The following is a 26,682-nucleotide window of genomic DNA, read 5'->3' on the forward strand; positions in this document are numbered from 1 at the left end:
CAGAAACTTAGGAGGGGCTCCTCCGTGAGGCTGGTTGCTGTTTGTGGTGCTGAAACAACGCCTGTATTGTGTTGCCGTTTAGCCACTTCGGCTCCAGTTTCTACCCGTTTTTTCCGTATTGTTATTATTATTATCAGAGCCCTCCGACATGCTCTCTCTGTGAGAGTCTCCTCCGAGCGGCCGGCACTTTGAGTTTGGCGTTAAACAACATGCTGTTTTAGCGGAGGTGAGCGATGGATTGGAGTATAGGCAGGAGCGGTATGGATTCAGTCTGGTGTCCCGTCCTCTTCGCTGCATTGGCTGTCAGCCTTTGCTCCTCACCTGCCCTCGCCGACAGAAAATTTGGTAAGCAGCTGTGCTCCACTTTCTGTTATTGCTCTTTTTTTTGTAACATATCAAGTGTTTTAGGTTTTTAGTTGTTTTTGTTTTGTATATACGCTCACGGGCTCTGTCCGTCGTGCTAAATCCTCCCGAGTTGCCCTCTTTTGGATGGATCTCTAATATAAACAGTTGCTCTCTTTGCAGAAAAGTTCCTAAAATGCATGCTGAGACTCATATTGTCGGTATTTGCAAACAGTATATCACCGTCTTGGTGCAAACTTACCTGTGCCGTGGGCAAGACTGGATGAAACCTGAACAGGGAAAAGTTACATAACCTCTCAGGCCTCATGGACACAATCTTTCCTGTAACACTTTTTGTGTGTGTGACCACCTTTTACCTCCTACATCACTAGCAATGCATCCCATTTCATATGCCTTTAACAGTTTCCCAGCACATAAAAATTACTCACACGTTCCCTTAAGGAGCATGCAATTTTAAACTCAGTTAAATATTTGATGACATCCTATATGCTCCCCGGGAAAAGAGGGCATATTTCATACTGCTATGTTTCATATTCAGACTTGGCTGAGGTAAATTTTCATTACCCTTGATTTGTTCTTCCAGCCCTGCCACAGACACTGCTCTGTGATTTGAAAGAAAAGAGTGGCAGATGTCCAAAGAGTGATGTATTGGAGCAGCCGCAGTGATAATTGTGTCCGTTTAATGAGACATATGAGAGATTAAATGATTAATTTTCCTGCTTCAGTAGTGTGTGAGCTCATTTACATTTTTAAAAAATCAGATGTACTGATCCAGGATCAGGAGGCAGAGCACATATTTTCATAAACTTTATCATGAGCTAGAGGCGAATATAGGTCTCTGGTCGCCTCTCCTGCTCTGATGATTCATACAGACACTGAGCTGCATCATATTCTGTATATTTAGAACAGGAGGAAGCCCTTTGGTAACCTGTTTTCTTATTTTCTCATATGTACACACATATTCTAAGTGATTAGATTAACAAATACAATAATATGGAAAGCCCAGAACTTACCCTTTTGTTCACTGGGTTTTTCTCCCTGCAAGTTGGCTAATTTATTCTTCAAATTCTTGTGAATGAGTCAGTGCTCATATTCCCCGAGTGCATTTCTCTCATTGAATTCTCAGAGTGTTTTTCTGTGTGTGTGAATGAGGTCTCCATTGTCAGAGTGTGGCTGAGAGTTAGGGATGGTTATTGTTTTTAATGAGCCCCACTGCGGATTATGCCATGTCATAGGGAAGATTTGGATCAAAGTGCACTCATGATGTGACTCTATTTATATAGCATATGTAAAGCTCTCTCCATATGTGTATATATATATATATATATATGTGTCTTGATCTAAAAATAACCACATCTTTGTGTTTGTGTGGGAGAGACGGTGAGAGCACGCTGTGTGTGGGTGTATACATCCTGCATGTCTGAGAGCACATGAAAGCCAGACGGAGAAAATAAGTCTGCAGCTACAAGCTCTGAAAATGCAGTTAATGGCTGTGATATTTAAGTAGTGGTGTGAATTTATGTCCATACGCACAACATTTTCCACATTGGCTCAAAGACTCCACCCCTGAGACACTTCAGCAGTTATCCAAACCTATTATTGGCTATGTGGGAATAAAGAGATGAGCATTAGTGATCATTAGTGTTTTCATCGATTCTGCATACAGGTCAACTCAACTATTGATTCCTGATAAATGTTCTTTGTAGAATGAAAAGAAGACCCACGCCAAAGACTGTATATAAAAGACTGATATGGCACTATGACATCACTAGATAGGCACACCCTGTTTGACTGGTTGTTTTTCAATAAATAGGACAAAAATGTTTAATACATTAAAGAAGAAGACTTAAAACTGGAGACGAGACCATTGACTTATCGGGGGAGTGTTACTGAGGTTATAGATCAAGTAAAGCTGTACAAGTCCACCACTGCTAGCTATTAGAAAGAATACAGGTTTAAGCTGCATTGTGGGGGGGGGGGGTATCTGGCTAACATCACCTAATCTTTGAATTCAGGTGTTTTCAGTCCCGTTATCACAGGTGTATAAAATCAAGTACCTAGCCATGAAGTCTGCCTCTACAAACATTGTGAAAGAATGTGTTTTTCTAGAGAGCTCACTGAATTTGAGTATGGTGCTGTGGTAGGAGGCCAACGTTGCAACAACAATTTCTCTCTAGAGATTTCTAGATGTTTCACAATCAGCTGTAAGAGATATTCTTGCAAAGTAGGAGTGTTTAGGAAGCACAACAACTGAGCCACAAAGTGGCAGACCACGTTGTCAAGGTTTGCAGGTTGTAGACCCGAATGCAGACTTCAAAAAACAAAAAACAAAACAAAGTAGAAAAAATAAATAAATAAAAGTACCACAGAATTTATGTTATTTCATTTCCCACGCACAAAGATGGATGGACAAGAACGCCTTACGATTCAAGAAAGACCTAAGGAAAACAGGGGCTTTAATTAAATATTGGAGGTAATCGAGGAGACTGGAAACATCGGGGTAACAAGACACAGCTGAAACTAATTCTGGCAATAGCGAAGGAAATGAAAGTAATGACTCAAGAGGACCAGTAAAACTGAGAGTAACTGCATAACAGAGACAAACACTTGACAGCGATGTATGAGATGACACCAGGAAGGCTAATTTGAACTTAAATGCAGGGAATCAAATATAAAGTAATCTAGAAAAAAATTTTACAGGGCAATGGATTAGAAAAGTAGCAAGAACTAAAATCTAATCAGATTCTAGAGTTCAAACAGAAACTAGAGACAAGAGGCTCAGCCTTAATATAATCTTTAACATCAGCACCAAAACTGTGTGTTGGGAACTTCATTACATGGGTTTCAATAACGGAGCATCTCCAGCAGGTGAAATGTGTAGGTGCCCCAGTATGTTTGTCCATATAGGGTGCGTCATTATTGGCTGAAAGCACCTTTTTTGTACACTCTGTGGCTTAATCAATGAATCAATGCAACTGGCAGAAAAACATGCCAGCATTGTAATAAGGGCCTGATAAGCTTGGAGGCAGAGGATTTTGATGGTTGGACACCTCTGAACCTACTTAAACCGATTCTCGATTCCCACCCCTAGTAATAATATAACAACAGCAAAAACATAGAAACACGAGATTAGAATAAACTCATTCTTTGCTGCTTCGATCCGTTTTGCAACATACTATGGCCAAGATTTACAACAAAGACAATTTTTCTTTTCATTATGTCCTGAAACGAGTGACTGGGCCCATGAACTTAGCAGAAAAGTGTTTTAGATGTCAAGACTGAAAGCTGTTTTCCAACAGACTAGAAGTGTTTTTACAACCACAGCTATTGCCATCAGCAGGTTTGTGGCTGTTCTGAACTGGCTTTGTTTATTGGACCTAGAAGCTACATCCATGTTTTATACTGTCTACAGATAAGAAGAGAAGCAATATCTAGTAAATATTAGTGGTTTTAAATCGCATTTTAACTTGTGGAGCGTTTACAGTCATAATTATAAAGCCTTAACGAATTGGTTGCAACATAACTATGGAGTCAGAAATACATCTAGCATAAAAATTGAATGACTACAAATGTAAATGAAATGTAAATAAGAAAAAATTAGTTAATCCATGTAGCAGCTTTGTTGGTAGATGGACTTTTTCCCAAATACTTTAAAGAAAGTATAAAGCAAACTGCAGGAAGTATTTTAACTGATGTTTTGTGGGTTCGTGTTGTAGTAATTTACTAAATTAATCAGCTTAAAGGCATAACGCTAAACTAAATTACAGCATTTCTGTTTTCTAACCTGAACTATTTTGGCTGCAAAACTTGAATCCTAAAGAAGATAAAACTTCCCCAAAGTTAAATGTTGTTTTCTCCTGGCAGCTACAATGCCTAAAATAGCCTAAAACATGCCACCATTACCCACCACTGTTGAAACTTTAAACCTTTTATTCCTCCTGTATTTGCTGTTCGTTGTCTCTGTGATGCACTAAAGTTTTCGATTGGTTTAGATTCGCTCACACAGCGTGCCATTTTGTTGCCTTGACCCAGCTGCTGACGTCTGAGCTTCTTCTTCTGGGAGGACGCTCTGGTCTTCCAAAGACTGGGAGAGGTCATGGACTGGTTAACGCGTTTCCAACTTGTTCCCACCAAGGTGACTCACTAACCAGCCTTGAGTCTGCCGCCTTGAAAGTGAGATGTAATTCAAAAGCACAGCACTTGTAAATTAACCAAAAGGCAGCGGCATTTAAAAAGCTTAACAGCACTCTTACACTTTAATTTTGCCTCAGTGTACGCGACGGCCTGCTGTGCTCGTAATTGATGAAAGAGGCAGAAAGATTTTTATCAAAGGATTGGCAACTATTCATCTTTATTTGAAGAGTGCTGAAAGGTTAATGCCTTGTTTACACAAAGTTAGAAAAAGCATAATTTAAATAATGAATTTATTGACTCCAGCACAGATTGTAGCCAATAGAAAATTAGCAGAAACCGACTTTTGCGCATTAACTCTCTAGTGCCTTGCGATCAGTATTTCCATCAGGATTGTTGTTAAAATTCTGTTCAGCATCTCTGCTTTGTTTGCAGAGGTTTGGCAGTGACTTGAATCCCAATACACTGAAAAAATCCCAGTGTTTGTTAGCTATGCAGGTAGCTTTTCTCCAGCTTGCAGGTGCTATTTATGAGAAAAAATGTACTTTCAGCAACATTTGCTATATGTAAATAATAAAAGAAAGAAATATTAATCCTTTAAAGGTTATGAGCAGCTCTGAGGATTTAATAAAGGGAAAGCAGAGCAGTCTAGCTGCTATTGAGGTGTTGTCACGATTCTAATAATGCACACACAAATCTAGCAGGAACACTGAGATCAGACTGAGCAGAGTTTAACATGGACACGCGGGGCTTGTGACAGCCTCTGAGCAAATCTGTTCCACTCCCCCCTTCAACACACTTTAGGAAACCTACTTTCTTTTTACACACAAATTAAGGAGTGTTAGAGGATATATTGATTGATACGTGACCTTTCTCCAATGTGTACATTGTGGATGTGCTTTAAGTCTGTGCTGTCTGTTTTTTTTTTCTTTACAGCTGGCTCTCAGCAGCCACCGCCTAACATACCCAGACAAGTGGGATTTGATTAACTGGCTGCTGAGCTGTATGTATTTTGCCACAGCCCTCTGTCATCCAATAGATATCAGGACTGAGTGGTAATCAAGCATCTCATAGTGGTAATAAATCAACAGAGGCGATCGAAATGTGCAGCAGTATTAGGATTGATATTTTACTACAGCACAGATTATGAACATGGTGAAGTCTGCATCCACAAGCAGGACATCTTGCTTCAGTGGAAGTTGTCTTTTTTCATCCTTTATGCTGTGTGGTTTAGGATGTCTTCTTTTTTGTGGCACTAGGGCACAAAATGTGCATTCCCCCAACCTGTTGGCAGCGGTTTCTGGAGGCTGCTCGGTGTCACTGGGTGAACTGGGTGGCAAACAATGCAAAGCAGCAAAAACCTCTTGACATTGCTTTGGTTGCAGAATGCTGTGGTTGTCTGTAGTTCTTCATGTTTCTCTGCAAATACTTGCTAACTAAAAAACTCAAAAAAGTGTCAAATGAATTTTGAAACAGGTCGGCACAACTTTGACACGCCATTTCCACTCTGTCTCACTTTTCACTGTTTCGCTATAGTTTGGAGAGTAGCTGGACAGGGTTAGTAGACAAGTCACTTCCATTCAAACTATGACGTCAGCAACATGCTAGCGACCAAAGCAAACACAAGGACGTTTTTGCCACCAGTTGGGGAAAACACATCATTCCCTAGCAACAGGTGGTTGCCAGGGGGTGATCACTGACAAGTCTGTAGGTCTGCGTGACTGGACTGAGCAATCATTTTCCCAGTGACTGCCATGAAGTTAATGCCACATTAACTTGTCCACCAGTGCAGTATGCAAAACCTCTATAGAAGCAGGTGCAATGTATTTGAAGCTGTTACCATAAACCAGGGGTGGGGAACTCCAGGCCTCAAGGGCCGGTGTCCTGCAGGTTTTAGATATCACCCTGGGTCAGCAGACCTGAATCAAATGATTAGTTCATTACCAGGCCTCTGAAGAACTTCAAGACATGTTGAGGAGGTAATTTAGCCATTTAAATCAGCTGTGTTGGATCAAGGAAACATATAAAACCCGCAGGACACCGGCCCTCGAGGCCTGGAGTTCCCCCACCCCTGCCATAGACTGTATATGAAAGATCAACCCAGTCATCACACAGTAGAAAGGCTTTGGACGTTTTTAAGCCTCAATTTGAATAATTTGGCTGCTTTCATTTAATTTTGGGGGATAGTTTTATTTAGAATTTACAGAAATTTCACTTAAAAACTAGAGCGTGCTGTGCCGTATCATATTGTCCCCAGACATATTGGTATAAATACATTTTTACATGGTCAAAAAAAGTGTAATATTATGATATCAGTGGTTTATCAACACCATGAGTTTGTTTCCTTGCCCACACAACGACACAAGCCCGAGAACGTCTGAGAGCGAGAGCGGGTGCCAGTCTTGAGCGGTACTGCTTCATCAACCTCCAACAAAGTAGGCTACACTTTGTACACTATTCAAAAAAAACCTGTTCCTGATAAAGGTGGAAACAACAAACTCGTTTCACCACTTGAAAAAAACAAAAAACACCAAGAGTACCACTAAGCTATGAAGGCACACGAGGAGGAGGTGCTAGCAGCTGGTGATGTGCGACCCAAAAGTAAACAAATGACTCAGCAGAGTGTCACCGGAGTGCTCACTCACTGCACTCAATATGACAGAAAGACCAAACGATTACTGATGCAGTTAAATGATGGAAAAGCAGAGCTTTAAGCAGCTGGTTAAAAATCTCAACCTAAGAAACGACATCAGTTTTAATTTTATTAGGTGACAATATAAGAGTTGCAAAGTTCAGTTACTTTAATTACTCTACACTAAAGTGTTAAGCTGTTGTTTTATACTTAAAATTTCCAGAGAAAACACTACCTGGGCTACATTTCTGCTTTTGACTTATCCTTTGTCACTATAAATAATGGTGTGTCACTACTATTGCACTATAATACTGCTGCTGCTTGTGGCAATAGATGCACACTTCAGATGAGGTAGTCTGTCATCACTGACAGTAGCTCATTGGAAAAGAAGGATGGAAAACGCCCTTTATTTTATTTGCACTAATAAATGCTGCTGCCTGCAAACTGCAATCACCATAATTGTCATCATCGCAAATTTCCTTGAAATTTTGTGATATAATTTTGAGGCTATAGCCTCCACCCCTAGCTGTCAGTACAATTAACTACACAGAAAGTCATATTATTTATTGGATAATTCCTTTAAAAACCCAGTACAACTTCCGACACCCACCCCAGAGGTCCTTGTCAGTAGCTCGAATTAGCCCGCACACAGCAGCCACCTGTGTCAGCATCCACCTGTCAGATAAAGTGGGCATGCCCCTGAAATTGACGTGCGCATTTTTGAAAATGAATGTGGATAGAGTTCATTCCTTCATCTTGACCCTAAAATTGTTCTGTTACAACCTTTTATTCCTTTTGGATGTGCCAAGTAGGCAATACTTCCATAAATACATGGACAAAGAAAATATAAATTTGATGCAGAAATATCTGCTGCTGACAAAAAAAAGTATGAAGAAGAGGAGTTGGGAGGTTCTCTTTGGTGCTTTGAATTAAACCACAACAAGTTCATAGTGCCAGTGTGGGCAATTATGTTTACAGGTGTATAGCCTAATACAGAGAAGAGCTTACCTGAGGAAGTTAAGCTACTAGATAACACATTAAGGGAGCAAACAAGTGATCAAAGACCGTCTTCTGCGCAAACATATCTGCACCAGATTTCACTGTTGAGATATTTTACTCTGGGCCAAAGCAGAAGAAGATATAGTCAAACACCTCATGCATGTATGTATACGAGTTTTCTAGTAATGAAAACTCATCTGCCACCAAAATTCCTAATTAAGTTAAAACTCATATAAGGACGAGAACTAATATGACGGCCAGACTAATAAAACCCGGCTTTGATGGCTCTCCTACTCTCAGTAAAGGTCACAGTGCATTTTTCGTTTCTCTCAGGACGTCTGAGTCATCTTGACTGGTCTGGTGGAGGGTCAGGCCAAAGCGCCGGCCTTCAGCTCAGCCTTTATTGACACTTCGTATGAGGAGCCCTTCTACAATTCACTAAGGGCTTTGACTCATCTAATAAATGGCAAACCATTTATTGGATGAGTTTTTATTGTGCAGTACATCCCCCTCTTCGTGCACATGGCAGCACACGATGGTTAAATAAGCATTTGGTGTGCTATTTGCAAAGCCTGTTTTTCCAAATTAATAAACTCAACAGCTGCAGCATTCAGTACGAGTGTAACTGATCTAACATTAACAGTTCTGCCATCATCTGTTTCTGACTATAATATATATCTATTGATTCTCGCTAATAAAGCGCATACGGTGTTGTAAAGGACCTCTTCTCAGCCGCACTGTGCAGGCACACAGCTGCTGGAAGTCTTGTTTTCAGGATGACATGAATCGCAGACTGGTAAGCTATTCAAGCAACGCTGTTTTTCAGATTGTTTGGGAAACTGGTATTTTTGAGTTTTTGGTTGATTTCACAATTGTACCCTTGAAAGTGCAAGGAAAAAAATGCAAAACAAAGCAGGCTGTGTATCGGTGGCCTGGGTTGCTTCCACGGCTGGTGTGATAACAGGCGGAGTGTGGATTTTCTTTGTGATTCAACAGATGCTCAGAGTGTGTTGGGAGCACAGTGACTGGCTGTTCCTGTGTCTTTCCAGACAAATGTCGGCAGCTTATGAGAGGAATGAAGTCAGAATTGTGTCAAGATAGACGTGTCGAGACGATACATCTCGTTAGGCTCTCTTCAGTTCAAGGTGAACCTTGAAGATATTCTGGGTCAAGGAGGAGGAGTGCCGCCAGAGAGGCGAGGAAGGCGACATGTTCCAGGGGAAGTCTGCTTTTCTTTTAGACGCTAAAATTACTTTATAGTCCAATAGAGGCTCTTTCTTCCTCTGAGACGTGTCAGGTGTAAGAACATGATGCATTTGCACCTCTATGTTGATTAAAAACACAAACAAAAAAAGCGTTTTCCCGCTTGCGTGCCAACAACAATGCAAAGAACGTGCTCGTTTTTGCACTCTCTCTCCTCTGCACACACCTGACACAGCGAGTGTTAAAAACATCATCGGTTTTTACAAGGAGGAGTGGACGGCATTTCTCAAGGTTCAAATTAACTGGTGTTGGTAAGGGGGTCAGAGTGAAGGTCACCTCTGTGTGGCGGAGCTAAGATTTATAATGAGGACAATAACACAGTAATGAGGATTCTGAAAGCTGTGAGCTGAGCACAGGAATTAATCTATACTTCTCAGCTGTGATTAAAGCAGTAACGTTCCGGTTTCGCCTTTGGGGGATGCTGATTAATACTCTGGGCCATTTCTCAGTGCAGCAGGAAAGGAAAATGACTGTTCGAAGGGAAAAAAGCAACAGAGAGATGGGTGTTTTCCTATATTTGTGACCAACTGTCTCATTTGAAGTGCATTAGTAACATATATCTCCTCCAGCTCTTGAAAAAGGATCATTGAGCATTATTTGTAAAACCCCCAAGATGATGTCTACAACAAAGAAGGTGCACAACTTCACCTACTTTTCGTGGGTGAGGTCTAAACTCAGTAGCTAGTTCTACCATCTCTTAGGAAGTTTGGGTAGCATCCTGCTAAGCTCTCTCATCAGCAGGTTTTTAGCGTCTTTTGAGGCAAAGACAAAGAACAACATGGCTCGTACAATTAGCAGCAAGCAGGTGGAGCATTTAACAGAGAACTGAGGTTTAAAGAAGGCCCAGGATTAGAGTGCTTCATTCCATCAGGTCACCAGAAACACAAATCCTAATGAATGCTAATGATCAGCCAAGTTGCCTCCTGGCTGATGGACTACTTTCTGTTTAGGTCACCACCTTGGTGTTTTGTTGGTGCCAGAAGTGGTCGTGTTTTGATAAGAAGCTGTAGTGCTAAGTTAACAGCTATCATAAGCTAGCTCAGTATATCATGACTTTAAAGCTTAATACAGTTAAAATAGGGGACTAATGAGAAAAAACGACTGTTCGTCTGTGCATCCCTCCATCTTCTGCCACTTCTCTGGGATCAGGTTACGATGTTCGCAGTCTCAGCAGAGACGTCAAGGCCTCCCTCTCCCGGCTACTACCTCCAGCTCATCAGGGGAAACACTGAGGCTTTCCCAAACCTGCTGAAAGATACGATCTCTCGACTGAGTCTGGAGTATGCCCTGTGGCCTCCTCCCAGTCACCTTCCCCGACATCCCATCAAGGAGACATCCCAGTCAGATACCTAAACCACCTCAACTGGCTCCTTTAAACCGCAACCATCCACTGAGAGAAAAACGTTTTTTCTACAAGGACATAAACATTCGTATTTCTGCTAAAAAGACGGAAGGGTTGACTAATTTTTGGATCAGCTTGAAGTGAAAATTTGAGAAACTATTTAAACAATTTATGGCACTAGTTGGTAGCATAAATAGTTTAAAATGAGTGTGTTTTAACCCCCTTTGCGGTCACCCTGGGGGCCACAAATTTAAATAATGGGACTTGGATACTGCTGAATACCTCAGCATTTAAAATCCACCTGAATAGACTGCCTTTCCTTTTGGATAGCCTAATATTGATATTTATCTTGCAATGGGGTGATTATGCAGAAGCACGTAAGGTAAAATATTAGAGGAGGAATGCTATTTGTTCAGTTTATGTTGCGTTATATTTATTTGGTTTTTCCAAAGTTAGTCAGTTAAGAGAAGGGCTTTATGTGTGCAATTTTTGATTATGTGTGTTTGTAGCCTTGCCACTGAGGGCTCTCCTCAGTGTAAAGAGGCCAGGCCAGTCCCAGTTTATACACACACCCTGTTTATTTTACTCTCTTTGTTACGCACTCATACACATCAATGCCCGTTCCGCTTTATGTCGTCATTCTTTTCAAAGGTTCTCTCAGCGCCTGCTGTGCTCCTGCCCTACTATATTTAAAAGGAGAGGTTAATCAGCAGATGCACACCAGGTGTGCCACCCTCCTCAAATGAATCACTTTCCCTCCTCTCTTCACAGCTGAGCCAGAAAACCACACCCCACTGCCACAGTGTTTTCACTGAGTCAGAAATCTGATGCCTTTGGGTGTCTGCACCAACTCCAGCCATAAAAATCCAATCCCTCAGTGATGAGAGGTGTTCTGACCAGGGAGAGGCATGGAGACAGTTTCATATCAATTTCCTCTCTTCTCATCTGCATCTGAAGACGTTTAATTCCACAGGTGGTACACCTGAGTAGTTTCATTTTAAGCTGTGAAATTACCACTCAGGCACATAAATGACTTGAGGCCAACAAAGATGTCATTTCACTCCCATTTGCATGTCATCGATGTCACATCTGCAGGACAGTAAAGTCCAAACACCGAGGCGTGGTACTGACCTGCACTTTAATCGAGGTTCAGCTGGCACTCAAGAGTTAAACCTTTGTCCTCACCTGCAGGATTAGATATTCCCCTCAGGGCAGTTTGTGTTGGTTCACTTCGAGCTCCTTGGAACATAAGAAAGAGGAGGCTTAGCTGTTTCACTCGCTCCACTTCTGCTTTTCAACACTCAATCACACCTCAGGAGAAGGGAGAAAATCAAATGTCTGAATCACTCAGTGCAGGTCGGGAAAAAGGTCAACCCGGCCTATTTCTGGGTCCTCTGCTGCCGCAGTGATGCTGCCATCTTTAATTCATAGCCGTTGTCTTGGCTGTCGCCTGGAGCTGGCAGCTGAGTGACTGAGAGTGACCTGCCTGCCTGGGAATTCTGAGGGAATTGTGTCTGGTTACACTCCTCTGGATGCCAGGTGGTTTCACATCAGGACCTCTCTTCAGTCAAAGTGACCCCAGAGTCCCCTGACTTTGAGCCCCAAGCTCCTAATTCAGGTTAAACACTTTTAGATTTAGTTTCTGTTAAATGCTTTGAACTAAAGAAAAAGTCCCACAATATCTATATGTGCCATCTTGCTAAAAGTCAGATGAAGATTATTGTTGGGTGAAATATTTTACAAAAACACTATAAAAATGATAATTACGCTATAGGTTAAAAAAGCTAGGGCTAAAAGCTAATTAGCTTCGCACAAAATCTATAAACAAGGGCAGACAGCTAGCTGTGTTTTAAAATAACCCAACAGCACCGACTTTTAAGCTCACTAATTAACAAGGTATACACTACAGCTTAAAAGTTGGAGGTCAATTAGAAATGTGCTCAATGGAGAAAGCAGTCTGAGAGACAGATACCTAGCAGACTTAATTTGATTTTTTGTTGTTCTTTTTAGCCATTAAATACGACACTTTATATATCACACAGTTTACTACTTTTTTTTAATCTTCAGAAGAGTTTTCAGCTGCACTAACGTGACTGTGAAACCTTTATTCCCTATGATCGATCAGCGTTTAACAACCTAAAGCTTTTACAGTGCTTTAACTAAACATGCTAAGCTAAGCTAAGCTAAGCTAACTGGCTGCTTCACAAACATTGGACACATAAGAAAGCTCTCACCTCAGCCTTGAGAAGAAAACTGTTCCTTTAGACATAAAAAGGTTGTTTTTCTCTAATGGAGTGATAGAAGAGAAGCCTCAATGGTAGAATTACTGTATTTTCTTGTGGTGTTAAAGTGAATTATTCATTTTGTCCTTCACCCTAGAGAAAATAGTTTCCTGATGAAATGTGGGTGAACAAAATGTCACTGTCTTATTTAAACAACTGTTATAGCAGCGTCCTGCCATTTTCAGATGAAAACGCGCGGGGGGAATGTATAAAAAACATCGAGGATTGTGATAAGGTAACCAGAGCTCAGTTGCTGACACATAGCATGCAGCTTTTGACAAGAACAGACCTTCTGGAGCAGAGAAAAGCTTGGAGCCATCTTTAATTTTAGCAGGAGAGCGCCTTAATGACACAAGCTGTTTAAATCTGCGGACATGGTGTCAAGCTGATGCTAATTTGCTTGCAGGTGATGTTCTTCTCTGCTGTCCCCGCTCCAGCCACGCTCCCTTTTCAATTCACTTGCACTTTTATTGCCGTTGTCACCCGCCGCGCTGTTCTAAAATGGCTTTTTTGGCTGACGGTACAGTTGTCTGTGATTTAAAAAAATGAGCCAGGCGTCCTTGGTCGCACCTTATATCTATAATAAAAGATACTTTGGTGGCCCCAGAGAGTGAATGAAATATGCCCTTAACTGCAGCAGGCCTCGGGATTGGCTGTTTTCGCTGCCAGGCTCCCAGCGTTCTCCTTGGCCCTTCAGACATCGCAGATGGTACCCGAGCACCGGCCAACCACCTGTGAGGGAAAGTGGATGATCAGGCCTCTGACTTCTTGTTGAGCTTTGGGTTTTGCCTCATAGGGACATAGTTAATGTTCCGGGCAAGGTCAGCCAATCACAGCCAAACGTTTAGAGACCTAAATGTGCACTGGGATGTGTACTTAATAGCATTATAATGCTCAGGTGGAGATTGACTGTGGGATAATGTGGTTATATTGTTTTCTAATGAGAAACTTATGTAATTGCTTTTCCTCAAACAAGCCTTTCACTCCTCTCTGATTTCACACCTCCAAGGGGAGATACGCACGCTGCTGTGTCCCAACACGCTGGTGGTTTTAGTTATAGGTGAATAGTTTTTTGCATGTTCGTGTGCTGCTCCTTGTTTACTTACACGGTCGGTGCACTTGCTGCCCTAAATAGCAGTTACTTGTAACAAAGTAGACAGGGCACATCCTCGGAAACTGTTTCTGTGCTGCATGTAGAGGTCTCGGAAAGGGTAATAAATCCCGTCCAAGTTCCCATTGTTGCATGCTATTCTGAAGGTGTTATTTATGCAAAGTCTGCACAGCATGTTTTAATGTCGATTTTGAAAGGCAGACAGAGACAAACAGTGACTGTAGCACATGTAGTTATGCACTTCTGTCTGATACACCTTCTATTGTATGGTCTCTTGAGAATACAGGTCTCTAACTACCGCTGCATCTTGTTAAAAAACTGTGAAGTAACTCCTGTGACCTTCTGGAGTCTCCCTTCTTACAGCATTTGTAAATTAGGTCACAAAGCATCTATTTTGGGAGTGGAAACTTCTGCATATTTACAGCAGTTGTAGTCGGCTCACATCTAGTGCAGCTACTGACAATTAATTTCATTATCTCTAAATCTTGCTGTCATTAGTTTCTAAAGAGACCCGATTTCTTGTTTTTTTGCATATTTGTCGCACTAAATGTTTCAAATCATCAACAAAGATAACCTGAGTTATACAAAATGCACCTGATCCTGTGTAAAAACCCAAACCTAATCAAGCGTTTGTGGCCGAATTGTTTTAGATTGGCCCACATTGGAGGGTTTTGGCGATGAACGGGCTCCACAGCATCTCAATCAGATATGAGTCTGGACTTTGACTGGGGCGCTCCAAAACCTTCATTTTGATTGGAAGCACAATTGCTGGTATGTGTTAGATCATTGTTATAACCGGCATAACTAAGATAAGTGATAACAGCGTGAAAGGTGAGCATATACCACACGTTTTTGCTGCATTGCTCACACTGGTCGAAGGAAAAAAGTCACATGCTTAAGTTAAAAATCGGCTAAAAAGCACAAATCATTTCCCTTTAAATCCGTCTGTAACTGCACTTACTTGACTTGAAGAGCAGCTACAGATAAGCCATGATTGATCTGTGACGAGGCTGACACGGCCTCAGTACTTAATACCAAATGTAACACTTTTTCATGAAGGTCAATGTGTTTGTGAAATTATCTTGTAGGCCTTGGGTTGAAGAAAAGAGTGCGGCTGTTCTTTGTCAGGATGCGTCATTAAGATATAGCAAGGACTCCTTTTTTTCTCCCTCAGCATCGACAAGTCCTTTTTTCTGCCTGGGGTAATCAGCAGCATCCACTGTGATTGCATTTTAATTAAAAGGCGCCATTTTAATCATCTCGGCACGGTGTTGGAGAAAGGGGCTGTGCTGTTATCAATTCTATGTCCCTGCCTATCTCACACGCAGACACGCACACACATACCGTCTGACTAACTATGCTCGACTGGACGCGTTATTAGTGGAAAGTTGTAATTAATATTGAGAGCTGACAAGGCTTCCCAGAGAACCCCATGAATTAAGCAGGGAAGTGATGAGGAAGTAAAGTTGAATGGACTGACACTAATTGCGGAGTGCTGAGATGTGCATGGTCAAGAGGGATTGACTCTTCCTGCTCTAAGTGACTGCTTTATAAGTTTGGTGTAAATTCTTCTTTCATTTACCTTCAAGCTAAATGGGAAAGTCTTGGTAAGTTAAACAGAGTCGTGCGAAAATTAGGGCTGGCAGGTGAATATTGTTTGTGCGGTCTATAAAATGTCAGAACTTCATTTTTTCTCAAGCCCAAGGTGACGTCTTAAAATTGTTTCATTTGTGGAAACAACAAACTGACAGGAAGTGATGCCTAATTAGAAAAAGCAAAAATCCTCTCAGTTTAGAAGCTTTAACTGTCATCGTTAATCAACTATCCAAAATTTTTTAGTTAATTTTTTCTGTTGATTGATTAACCAAGAAATTAATTGAACTCTAATTAATGTTCATCATCAGAAAGTCAAATGACTCAGTCAGGAGTGGTAATGGCCCATGCTTCTCCAGCAAGCACCTGGCGACAGTGGGAAAGAAAAACTCATTTTTAAGCTTTTAAGGAAGAAACCACCAGCAGAGCCTGGCTCAGAGAGGGGCAGTCATCTGCCCAGACTGGTTGGGGGTGAGGGGAGAATAACAACATAAAAGACACACTGTGGAAGAGAGCTAGAGATTAATATAGGTGATACAACAGGTGCAGGCTACTGACACAATCCTGCACATATTAGCAGGGTGCAACACGCTAGCAGTGAGGGCATACATGGTACTGGAAATTGAACATCCGTGCTGGGTATGGCCTGGAGATCCCAAGGTCAAAATAGGCCACGCCCCATTGGGTGGTTGAGAATGACCGAGCCCAGATGCTGTGGCACTTCCATAGAGGATAGAGCTGGACAAACTGTTGATGGCTAACAGAGTGGACATAGCAGTGGCGGACAAGCAGGGGAAGACAGCCATAGTGACAGATGTAGCTAAACCAAGTGATAGCACCGTTAGGAAAAGGAACATGACAACATTCAATATTCATTCACTCACAGTAAACATAAAGTTTTGAAATACATCAAAAGATATCAATAGAAAAAACAGTATCAATTCATTTAATTTCTACTCAGTTCAGTAAACAGCTATACAGTACAACAGGTGCAGGTGTACATCCCTCAGGTTGTGTCATTTTGATATATGCTGGGCAGCCAGATAGGCTCCGTGTCCTTCTCCTTTGACTGCTTCTAATGTTGTCATGTTGTTTAGCTCACTGAAATACAGATCTGAATTGGTTAAAGTAAGTGGTCCTCACATCACTAATAATTTACATCTTAAGAGGAAATGCATCTCTGTTTCAACCTCACCTGTCACAGTTTTGTTTCTGTTTGTATCTTCCATTGCCGGTTTATGGTCACTGAGCTTATGCCTGGTTAGAATGTTTCTGATTTCTGCCTCTGACAGTCAAGGGATTTTCTGCCATTTTATAATCTCTCTAATTTGTTTTGGCTTTTAGTCCATTCTCTCCAGTCTTTCTGATAGATTTCTTCGCATTGTGTGATGATTTGGTTCACTCTGACTTGTGTTTGGTAAGCAGTGCTGTTGTGAGACTTGTTGGGGCGTGTTTGAGTGGACACAGTCTCAACACCAGCTGGCATAAGTGGCTCTTGAGGGATTGAGGGTGTCTTAGGGGGATGGAGCTCCTTTGAATGTTAATTTTGAGCAAGTATCTGCCTAATTCTGCTCGACGGGCATTTGTTGAGTTTTTCTTTGTACATGATAACCGAATCTCCATAAACTTGTATGTGTTTCATATATAATAAAGCATGGATATGAAGAATATGATTGCAAAGGACAACATTTGTAACCCAAGCAGTATTTACCGCCTGCACGATAAAGAGTAACTTGAGCAAAAGTGTAACTTTTTTAGCCTCTTTAAATGTATCTGTGTTGATAGTAAGCAATGATTGGAAAGTGTTAGCCTGGATATGATTAGACCCAGTGTTCACTTGCATTTCTGGGCTATTTTTTTCCGCAGTAGAAGTACAACCCTGCCATATTAAAATTGCTAAAACTGTATGAAGTCATCTCAAACCTACAGATGAAACTATTTACCATTAACATTCATATGGATTTTTGTTTCAGGCCTCTAGTCTGGATGATTCACTCTACTTGTCACTCTGTTTTTGGTCTCCACCAACTCCACCAAATATGGAAATATTTGGCTTTTTATCCGTCAGATACTGTTTCTGGTGCTGGTCAGGGAGCATACAGAAAGTTTATTATCTGTTTATTTTCTGCCGCAAACCTTCTGATATAAGACAGAAAAGCCCAACACTAAAACCCAGGTTTTAAACCATGAGCATTAGAGTTATGGTTTTAGTTATTTGTAAATTGCAAATGTAACTGAAAAAGACTCTTCCAAAAATATATTGGTGCATATACAGGCATCCTTTAGCCTATAATGTGTCCATTAAAATGAGGTATATACTCGTTATGATGCAGAATAATATTCAGGTACAATGAGTTGGAAAAGCAATTCATGGTCTTGGATTTAGAGCAGTTCGTTCCTTTTCTTCAGTTTGGGACATTCTGCCTTTTAGTTTTGTTCCAGAGAGCTGAGCGACCTTACAGCTCTCTGTTGATGCCCCACTCTACATCATTAAATAGCAATTTTGCTGACATATTGAAGCCATTACCTTGCAAAAGAGTAATTTCATAAAATGTGCCCTCGACTCCTAAACAAAATGGCTGCGCACTGTGCCTGTAAGTTCCAGTTCCCACGCAGATTAGCCTTTAATAATGCAACAGAATAATGACCTGCACGTCCAACTGGGAGAGAAGAAACTTGAACAAACTTTGAATAAGTAAAGCCTGGAAAGTTCCTCTCTCTTCCACACCTGTCCTTATTATCTGCCCTTTCTGTGCCAATTGATTATCCGACATCCCGCAACTATCTCTTCTCATTATTAAAGAAGTCTGACAGACACCTCTCCTCCTACTCAGCCTGTTCTTCATTCACGGTCACAAGCTGCTCGTTGCTGTCCATCGAGGCCACCGGGCCAAGAGGGTGCATCCAATTCCGTCACTCTGCATGATGAGCGGAGGGAGGGGAAATAACAAAGATAAAAGAGTTGAAGAAACAGGACTGAGGCTCAGCCTAGTTGTTTGCAGACTCTCCGTGTGTTACCAGTACTGCAAACGCCATGAAGTGGTGTATCATGAGCTCAATGAACTAGCCTAAATCTTGTGCTCTGTGTAGTTAATTTTGATCCTGAATGTGCGAACACCTCCTCCGTACAAGACAGAAAATTACACTTCAGAAGGAGTTTTTTTTTTTTTAATTTTGTTTTTTTTGTTTTTTTTTCACGCCTCAGCCTTTTCCTGGAAATGTGTAAATGTAGAGGATCACCTGTGCAGATCGGCGAGCAGAACAATCAGTCCTCTGTTCGCCGCAACTCCCACATGAGAGAGATATGAACACAGGGAACAGCTACTCATAATGCTTCTGCCATCTGTTCATTTATTAGTCTGGAACACCCATTCTTAGTCCAAGCATTAAAGCTCATTAATATTCATGCAACATTCATAAATGGAAGCACTGCCCATGGAGTTGGGGTATCAGTGTCAGAGACAGGATAGGGGAAGTCACACTAATTGATGATTGATGGCTCTGCCATTAGCAGCAAAGCCTACGGCTAGAGTTAATGTAGTCCTAAGCTGCACTTTTATAGCTCTGCCACATATTTAGAAAATTTAGCTAGTTTGGCATTGCATTTTCTCCGCAGCAAAGACAAACACTTTAACGACTTGAGCTGCTTTCATTTCTTGTCTCCTCTTTGTTTCACCTTCTCTGACCTCCAGGTTGCCTGTTTGAAGATGAGCTCTGTACACCCTATGAGTTCTGCGTCAATGGTAAGTCCACCTTCATGTACACATACCTCTTTTTATCATATACAGGACACTTGAAAAGTTTTATCAAGTTTATCCAAAATTAAGTCCTTAGTCCAGTCACACAGGCATAAAGACTCGCTGGAGACTACCAACTGCTAAGGAAAGTTGTGTATTACCCAACATGTTGGGAAGTGGTTGGTGGAGACCTGCTGTGGTGACGTGCAGTTTGCATGGAAGATGCTCACTTGTCAAGAGTGCTTGCAAACTGGTTAGTAAAACTGTGAAGAAAGCAATAAAAACTGGAATCAGAGGCCGTCAAAGTAAAGGTTACACCTTTTGAAACATGTTGGTTCAAGCAAAAAAGCAATACGGGTAACTTTACTTTAAAGGCAAATGCTCTCTTAGTGAGCAGTTGGCAAATGTTTGCAGACAAGTTGGCATCTTCCATGCAAAGTGTGGAACGCAATCACAAAGAGGGTTTTGATGCAGCATCCACTTTGCGACCAATTTAACCCGGCATTCAGTGAGGAAATAGACATTTCATCCCTAATGACTGGAGGTTGCCAGAGGGTTGCCAACCAGTCTATAGGCTTATATGACTGAGACTGTATTGATCATTACAAATGACCATAAAGCTCTGAAACCAATCATTAAAAAAGGTCTTTAAAAAATGCTCATTTGGGTTTCTCACATCTAATCAAACAAACTGTAGGAGGGAGGCGTGGTTGCAGACAGAACAGACACCTCAATAATCGGGTGGATGTTTATCTTTTTATTGGTTTTTGGTAGTGTCACTTTAGGTTGGTTGTGGGAGATTCAATATACAAAAGGTCAACAAATAGTCATAGCTCACTAAACTTTGTTTTAAACTGTGTGTGAGAAATTATTTTGACTTTTATATCACAGCTTTTGCTCCATGATTTCTCTTTACGCCGAATTTTTTCTTTACAGGGAATGCGTACCAGAAAACAAAGGTCTGGTCACTTGATCATAACTGAATCATGAACAAAAATAATATTCTGGTATTCTGATGTGTTTCCACTTTCCTTATTAAAAGCAGCTTTTTCTAGGCAAGCATGCGCCATATGAAGCTAGTACAGTATTGTGCATGTCTGTGTTGCAAATTGGACTCTGTTTCAGAGGAGGAGGAAGGAATTCAGACCCCTGGTTTCTTATAATATTAGCTGGTTGTCTGTGGTACACAATATTATAGCAAATGCAGTCTGCTAACTATAAAGCTCTCAGTACGACGGTGCTGTATCTACACCAATTAGCTGCAACAATAAAATCCAACACTGTGTAGTTTCCTTCATAAACCAAAACAGAATTGGCCTGTAGACATGGACGCTTGCTCTCTTGGGGGTGGCCCGGGGTGTTGGACACACTGACACTGGCCGTGAATCCCTTGGGTCATGAAAATCCTGATGAGTGGAGCCTCCATGAGTCAAACTTGTGCCAGCAAATCCTCGTATGGCGATCGCATTGGGATGCCGGGTCAATGCCTTACACTCTTTACTGTGTTAAAATGTCAATTTATCTGCTTGCAATGCAATGTTTAAGTTACTGGTATCTGTCAGCATAACGTGAATGACGTGACTGTCCACATCCAAGATATTCAAGCGAAACGTCGCATTGGAACAAAATGCTATTGGGTCCACCTGTCAGCAGTTTTAATGTTGGTGCTGATCATGAAACTGGAGTTGTGCACCAAGTGAAATTTTGGAGTCGCTGCTGTAAGTGCTTGTGTTTTAAATTTTGTAAATGTGAGGTTCACCAAAGTGGAGTTAAAGTCTCAACATCCCCGAACCTGCAGATAAAGCCTTAAGCTATTTTTAATCGCTCACAGATTTATATATAGATAGATGGAGACTGAAGGTCCTGCTCACAGCATTCTTCTTAGTTTAGACATACAGGATGAGTCATACTTAAGAAAAGCTTCAAAATTGAATGTGAGCCAGGCTGCAACAATAATACCACACAATATAAACACACAGAAGCTCTCTGATCTCATTCATCTCATGATTGATGCCGGCGTCTTGCTTTCCCCCCTTTCCGATTCCAAGGTTTCTCCAAACCACACATGATCTCGACCTCATTTGCAAACCTCCTCGCCATGGAGAGCGGACCTGTCTGTCTCAGTGGTTGCCATGACAACGCGTCACCGGATGAACAGAGGGGAAATGTCATAGCTTTTCACTGTGTGGCATTCAGGCGGCTCACGCAGCGGGCTGTAATTTTAAAGGGGATTGATAGCGTGTCGATATTGAGGATCGTCTCCGCGGAAAGTCGTCGGGAAAGGTTAATGCATTCAACACAGCAGCAGCAGGAAGTCAGGGAAGGGTCAAACGTGTATGGAGCGGTTTCATGTCCACGTGTTTGTTTTTGTCCTTGCAGGCATAATGATTAAATGCCTGTGCTTTGAGCCTGTTTGTTTGTCTGCACCTTTCAATTACTTTCTGCAGACTCATCCTGAAATCTGTATCACAAACAAGATGAAGGCAACGAGAGGCAGCAGAATTATATGCAAAACATGAACTACAGCTAACAGAACACAAAGTATCAAACTGACTATTAATATGCTAATAAGAGGAAGAGGATGAGAATGACCCGAGTTAACATTCGATTTTGAACTTTGTGTATGTCCTCAGATTTTTGTAAACATGATTACGAAGCCAGCGTGCATCATAGATAACTCATGCATGATCTGATTACATTTTGAAAAAACTTTCCTGCATAGTTTTGCATACTATTGAAGGAACACTGATTTGAAACTGATGCCAAAACTCCTTCCCACTTGAAGCTACCAAGAACAAAATGATACCAAATAATTTAGCATGGAAAACAAATGAATTTACAGTTTACTTGTAAGGAAGCTGATTTTTTTTGCCTGTGAACAAAGTCCTATAAGAGTGATACTGTACATGGGAACTATTGCATATTGACAGTAAACAATCTGATTAATGACAATAAACTAGTACTGTAAAGTCACAATATGTGGTCTTTTATCGTGGTAATAAATGGACTGGTAGTTTTTTCTACTCTGTTTGAGTACTCAAACTGCTTTCTTACTACAAGTCTAATTCACCAATTCACACATACATTCATGCAAGCTCTTTTTTCTAGTATTAAGTGCTTTTAATCTAACTTTGACTATGCATCAGGGACAATACCGGTTTCAATGTCTGGCCCAAGAATACTTTGACATGCTGGCTCGAGGAGCTAGAACACCCTACCTCCATATCCACAGCTGGCCCTCGAAAATGGACATCATGCTGTGACATAACACCTCTTGTTTAAGTAAAGAATGACTTTTAATGCTTTGATACACAGGTCAGGACACTTTATTGGGCCTGCGACTAATTGCTGTTTTCATTATTGATTACTGAGACATTTTCCAGCCCAGTGAGTCATCCAGTGGCTGGTTTTATCCAAGTAACAGATAAAATGCATCCTAATTGTTTTTGCTTTACTTTTCTGTCAGCTAACTAATCAATTAATTTTTGCACTCTGTGGCAACACTAAAAGGGTTCAAAATTAATAATCGTGGCTGCAGTAACCACATACCTGGAGAACAGAGACGTATCATTAAAGATTTGTTCAGCATTTTACAAAGATGAGACCATTGATGCCACTCATGCCTGCACTATAAATACAGTGGCTTGCAAAAGTATTCGGCCCCCTTGAACTTTTCCACATTTTGTCACATTACAGCCACAAACATGAATCAATTTTATTGGAATTCCACATGAAAGACTAATACAAAGTGGTGTACACGTGAGAAGTGGAACGAAAATCATACATGATTCCAAACATTTTTTACAAATAAATAACTGAAAAGTGGGGTGTGCGTAATTATTCAGCCCCCTGAGTCAATACTTTGTAGAACCACCTTTTGCTGCAATTACAGCTGCCAGTCTTTTAGGGTATGTCTCTACCAGCTTTGCACATCTAGAGACTGAAATCCTTGCCCATTCTTCTTTGCAAAACAGCTCCACAACTGCTCTGTGACGGCCTCAGAGGTTGTCTAAGAGAATATTGGGAGCAACAACACCATGAAGTCCAAAGAACACACCAGACAGGTCAGGGATAAGTTATGGAGAAATTTAAAGTAGGCTTAGGCTACAAAAAGATTTCCCAAGCCTTGAACATCCCACGGAGCACTGTTCAAGCGATCATTCAGAAATGGAAGGAGTATGGCACAACTGTAAACCTACCAAGACAAGGCTGTCCACCTAAACTCACAGGCCGAACAAGGAGTGCGCTGATCAGAAATGCAGCCAAGAGGCCCATGGTGACTCTGGACGAGCTGCAGAGATCTACAGCTCAGGTGGGGGAATCTGTCCATAGGACAACTATTAGTCGTGCACTGCACAAAGTTGGCCTTTATGGAAGAGTGGCAAGAAGAAAGCCATTGTTAACAGAAAACCATAAGAAGTCCCGTTTGCAGTTTGCCACAAGCCATGTGGGGGACACAGCAAACATGTGGAAGAAGGTGCTCTGGTCAGATGAGACCAAAATGGAACTTTTTGGCCAAAATGCAAAACGTGTGGCAGAAAACTAACACTGCACATCACTCTGAACACACCATCCCCACTGTCAAATATGGTGGTGGCAGCATCCTGCTCTGGGGGTGCTTCTCTTCAGCAGGGACAGGGAAGCTGGTCAGAGTTGATGGGAAGATGGATGGAGCCAAATACAGGGCAATCTTGGAAGAAAACCTCTTGGAGTCTGCAAAAGACTTGAGACTGGGGCGGAGGTTCACCTTCCAGCAGGACAACGACCCTAAACGTAAAGCCAGGGCAACAATGGAATGGTTTAAAACAAAACATATCCATGTGTTAGAGTGGCCCAGTCAAAGTCCAGATCTAAATCCAATCGAAAATCTGTGGCAAGATCTGAAAACTGCTGTTCACAAACGCTGTCCATCTGATCTGACTGAGCTGGAGCTGTTTTGCAAAGAAGAATGGGAAAGGATTTCAGTCTCTAGATGTGCAAAGCTGGTAGAGACATACCCTAAAAGACTGGCAGCTGTAATTGCAGCAAAAGGTGGTTCTACAAAGTATTGACTCAGGGGGCTGAATAATTACGCACACCCCACTTTGCAGTTATTTATTTGTAAAAAATGTTTGGAATCATGTATGATTTTCGTTCCACTTCTCACGTGTACACCACTTTGTATTGGTCTTTCACGTGGAATTCCAATAAAATTGATTCATGTTTGTGGCTGTAATGTGACAAAATGTGGAAAAGTTCAAGGGGGCCGAATACTTTTGCAAGCCACTGTATCAAGCAACAACTAGCATCTATAGTTAGCTTACTTTAGCATAAAACTACACCTAAAATGCCACATAATTGGGTGGGTGTCTGTGATCCCACGCCTCCGGCAATGACCCTTGCAGAGCTCCACACTTAACACATTTAATACAGTGTTAAACTGATGGCTACTACTGCTTCAATCTTCAAGGTCATGAATACCCAAAATCTTTAAAGGGTTGGAAATACTAGTTGGCTGATTTTGTTGACTCTGCACTGAACTGAATAAAACTAGGTAAAGTTATTTCTAGAAATGCTGAAACACTGTTCTGAGATGTGTTTTGTTTTCTTTGTTTTAAGGATCTACGCACTCCCTCTTCTATTGAGAGGGAGTGGGTAGACTTTGGAAGTTAGCACAAATTGGGAGACCTCCTCCTTGATTTCCATATTAACCCAGTTTCAGAGGAAATGAGGAAAAAGAAGAGAGTACAGAAAAGAATATTTAAAAAAAAAAAAAAAGACTTTAATTACACGGCCGGCATTGGTAAAAGGAAGCAAAATAGAAAAAAACTGCTGACACCTTCACAATAAAATACCCCGAGGTAGACAAGAGTGTCTTAGTGTGGATACATAAGAATATGAAGACTCATGAAGAATGTAATGCGGATGATCATTTCTTTGGAGATTTGTCTGTTTGTATCAGCCGCAGCACAGCTTGTGAGTCTGTGTGTGAGAGCGTCATCATGGCAGAATATGATCCTCGAGGCACCTCAAGGCAGGAACATCTAAATATGGTTTTGAGTACTTTGGCAGGTGTTCGTGTGTTTGTTTGTATGGAAGTGGACAGATTTGTGACCGGATACGCAAAATTTACCAGGCATGTGAGTTCAAAATGAAGACCAAATTCAGCCCACGGGTACCGAGTACTCATGTTATCACGTAACAGTTTAGTAATAAACTTTGGGTACTCATAGGCTGGAGCGTCAGCATGTAACCGGTGTGATCCCCATGCAAGATTGGCCTCTAGTCGTATTTTCATTTTAGCTTTTATTTATTTATTTTGCCTCGCTCACAGAATCCGTCTCCAACCGAAATGCAATTACTGCGCTGTGCTTGTTCACTGTAGGAAAATATATACAGGCAAAAAAGACTAATGTTAGATTAACGTTGTACCTAATATGCAAGTAATGAAACATTATTTAGTTGCCTCATCGGCACACTCAGTCTTGCTCTGTCACTCTCCATTGGACTCCTGATGAGCAGCATCTACTGCACAGACACATGATGTGTGGGAGTAACTAGGTCTGCCACATCAACTCTTCCTCAGGTCCCCGAAGGAGTAACCTGGTTTATTCTGGGCTGGGCCAACCGTTCTTCACCCGGGCTGTTGCCATGCAGGGTGGCTGAGGGCAGGGAAGGGTTGCATCATTTTATATGTGACTGACTATCGTTTTCAGTGCTTATGAAAACACATTCTTATTTTTGCACTCAAAAGCATGAAAACAGCTCTTTACTAATCAATCTCTATTCATCACAAACATAAGACCCAAAATTTACCGCATCCATAGCAACGTATTCACCCCCTTTTAAGGCAAACCTAAACCACTGGTGCAAATGATTGTCTAAACATTTCAGCTACGCTTACTTTGATCACACCGAGCTTTAGAATGACAATATTTTATAATTTAACATTAATTTGTCAGCTAAAATCACAATTAACTGCTTCCTTGCAGATTTTATTAACTGTAGCTAGCGAGAATGAGCTAATATGTGATGAGACTTTAATTTTTTTTAAATATAATATTTGTAAAAGAGTGTAATCTTTTACATATATTGCCTATTTTTGTAAAAATTTGATATAGTAAAAGACTACAACAGGTATCAGCATGCTCACTAGCTAATCTTCCCGTCTTCAAAGAGACCTTGGTGGGTTGAAAAGTCTGTTTGCTGTCAGTTTGTTATTTCTTGCTAAAATTCAAATGATTCCAGCT

At 41.2% G+C, this 26,682-nt stretch overlaps 1 protein-coding gene across 2 annotated transcripts in view; it reads left to right on the plus strand.

The window, feature by feature from the left end:
- The first annotated feature begins 19 nt into the window (after positions 1–19).
- The window catches only part of ptprn2 (protein tyrosine phosphatase receptor type N2), a 153,813-nt gene continuing 127,150 nt past the window's right edge, over positions 20–26,682 (plus strand). For both annotated transcript variants that reach the window (XM_063483625.1, XM_063483626.1), the window contains exons 1-2: positions 20–345; positions 19,409–19,459. In XM_063483625.1, the coding sequence (XP_063339695.1) occupies positions 234–345; positions 19,409–19,459 (163 nt within the window). In that variant the 5' untranslated portion in view covers positions 20–233. The remainder of the gene's footprint in view (positions 346–19,408; positions 19,460–26,682) is intronic.

The sequence above is a fragment of the Pelmatolapia mariae genome, linkage group LG9 (assembly GCF_036321145.2).
Source record: "Pelmatolapia mariae isolate MD_Pm_ZW linkage group LG9, Pm_UMD_F_2, whole genome shotgun sequence".
Lineage (NCBI taxonomy): Eukaryota > Metazoa > Chordata > Actinopteri > Cichliformes > Cichlidae > Pelmatolapia > Pelmatolapia mariae.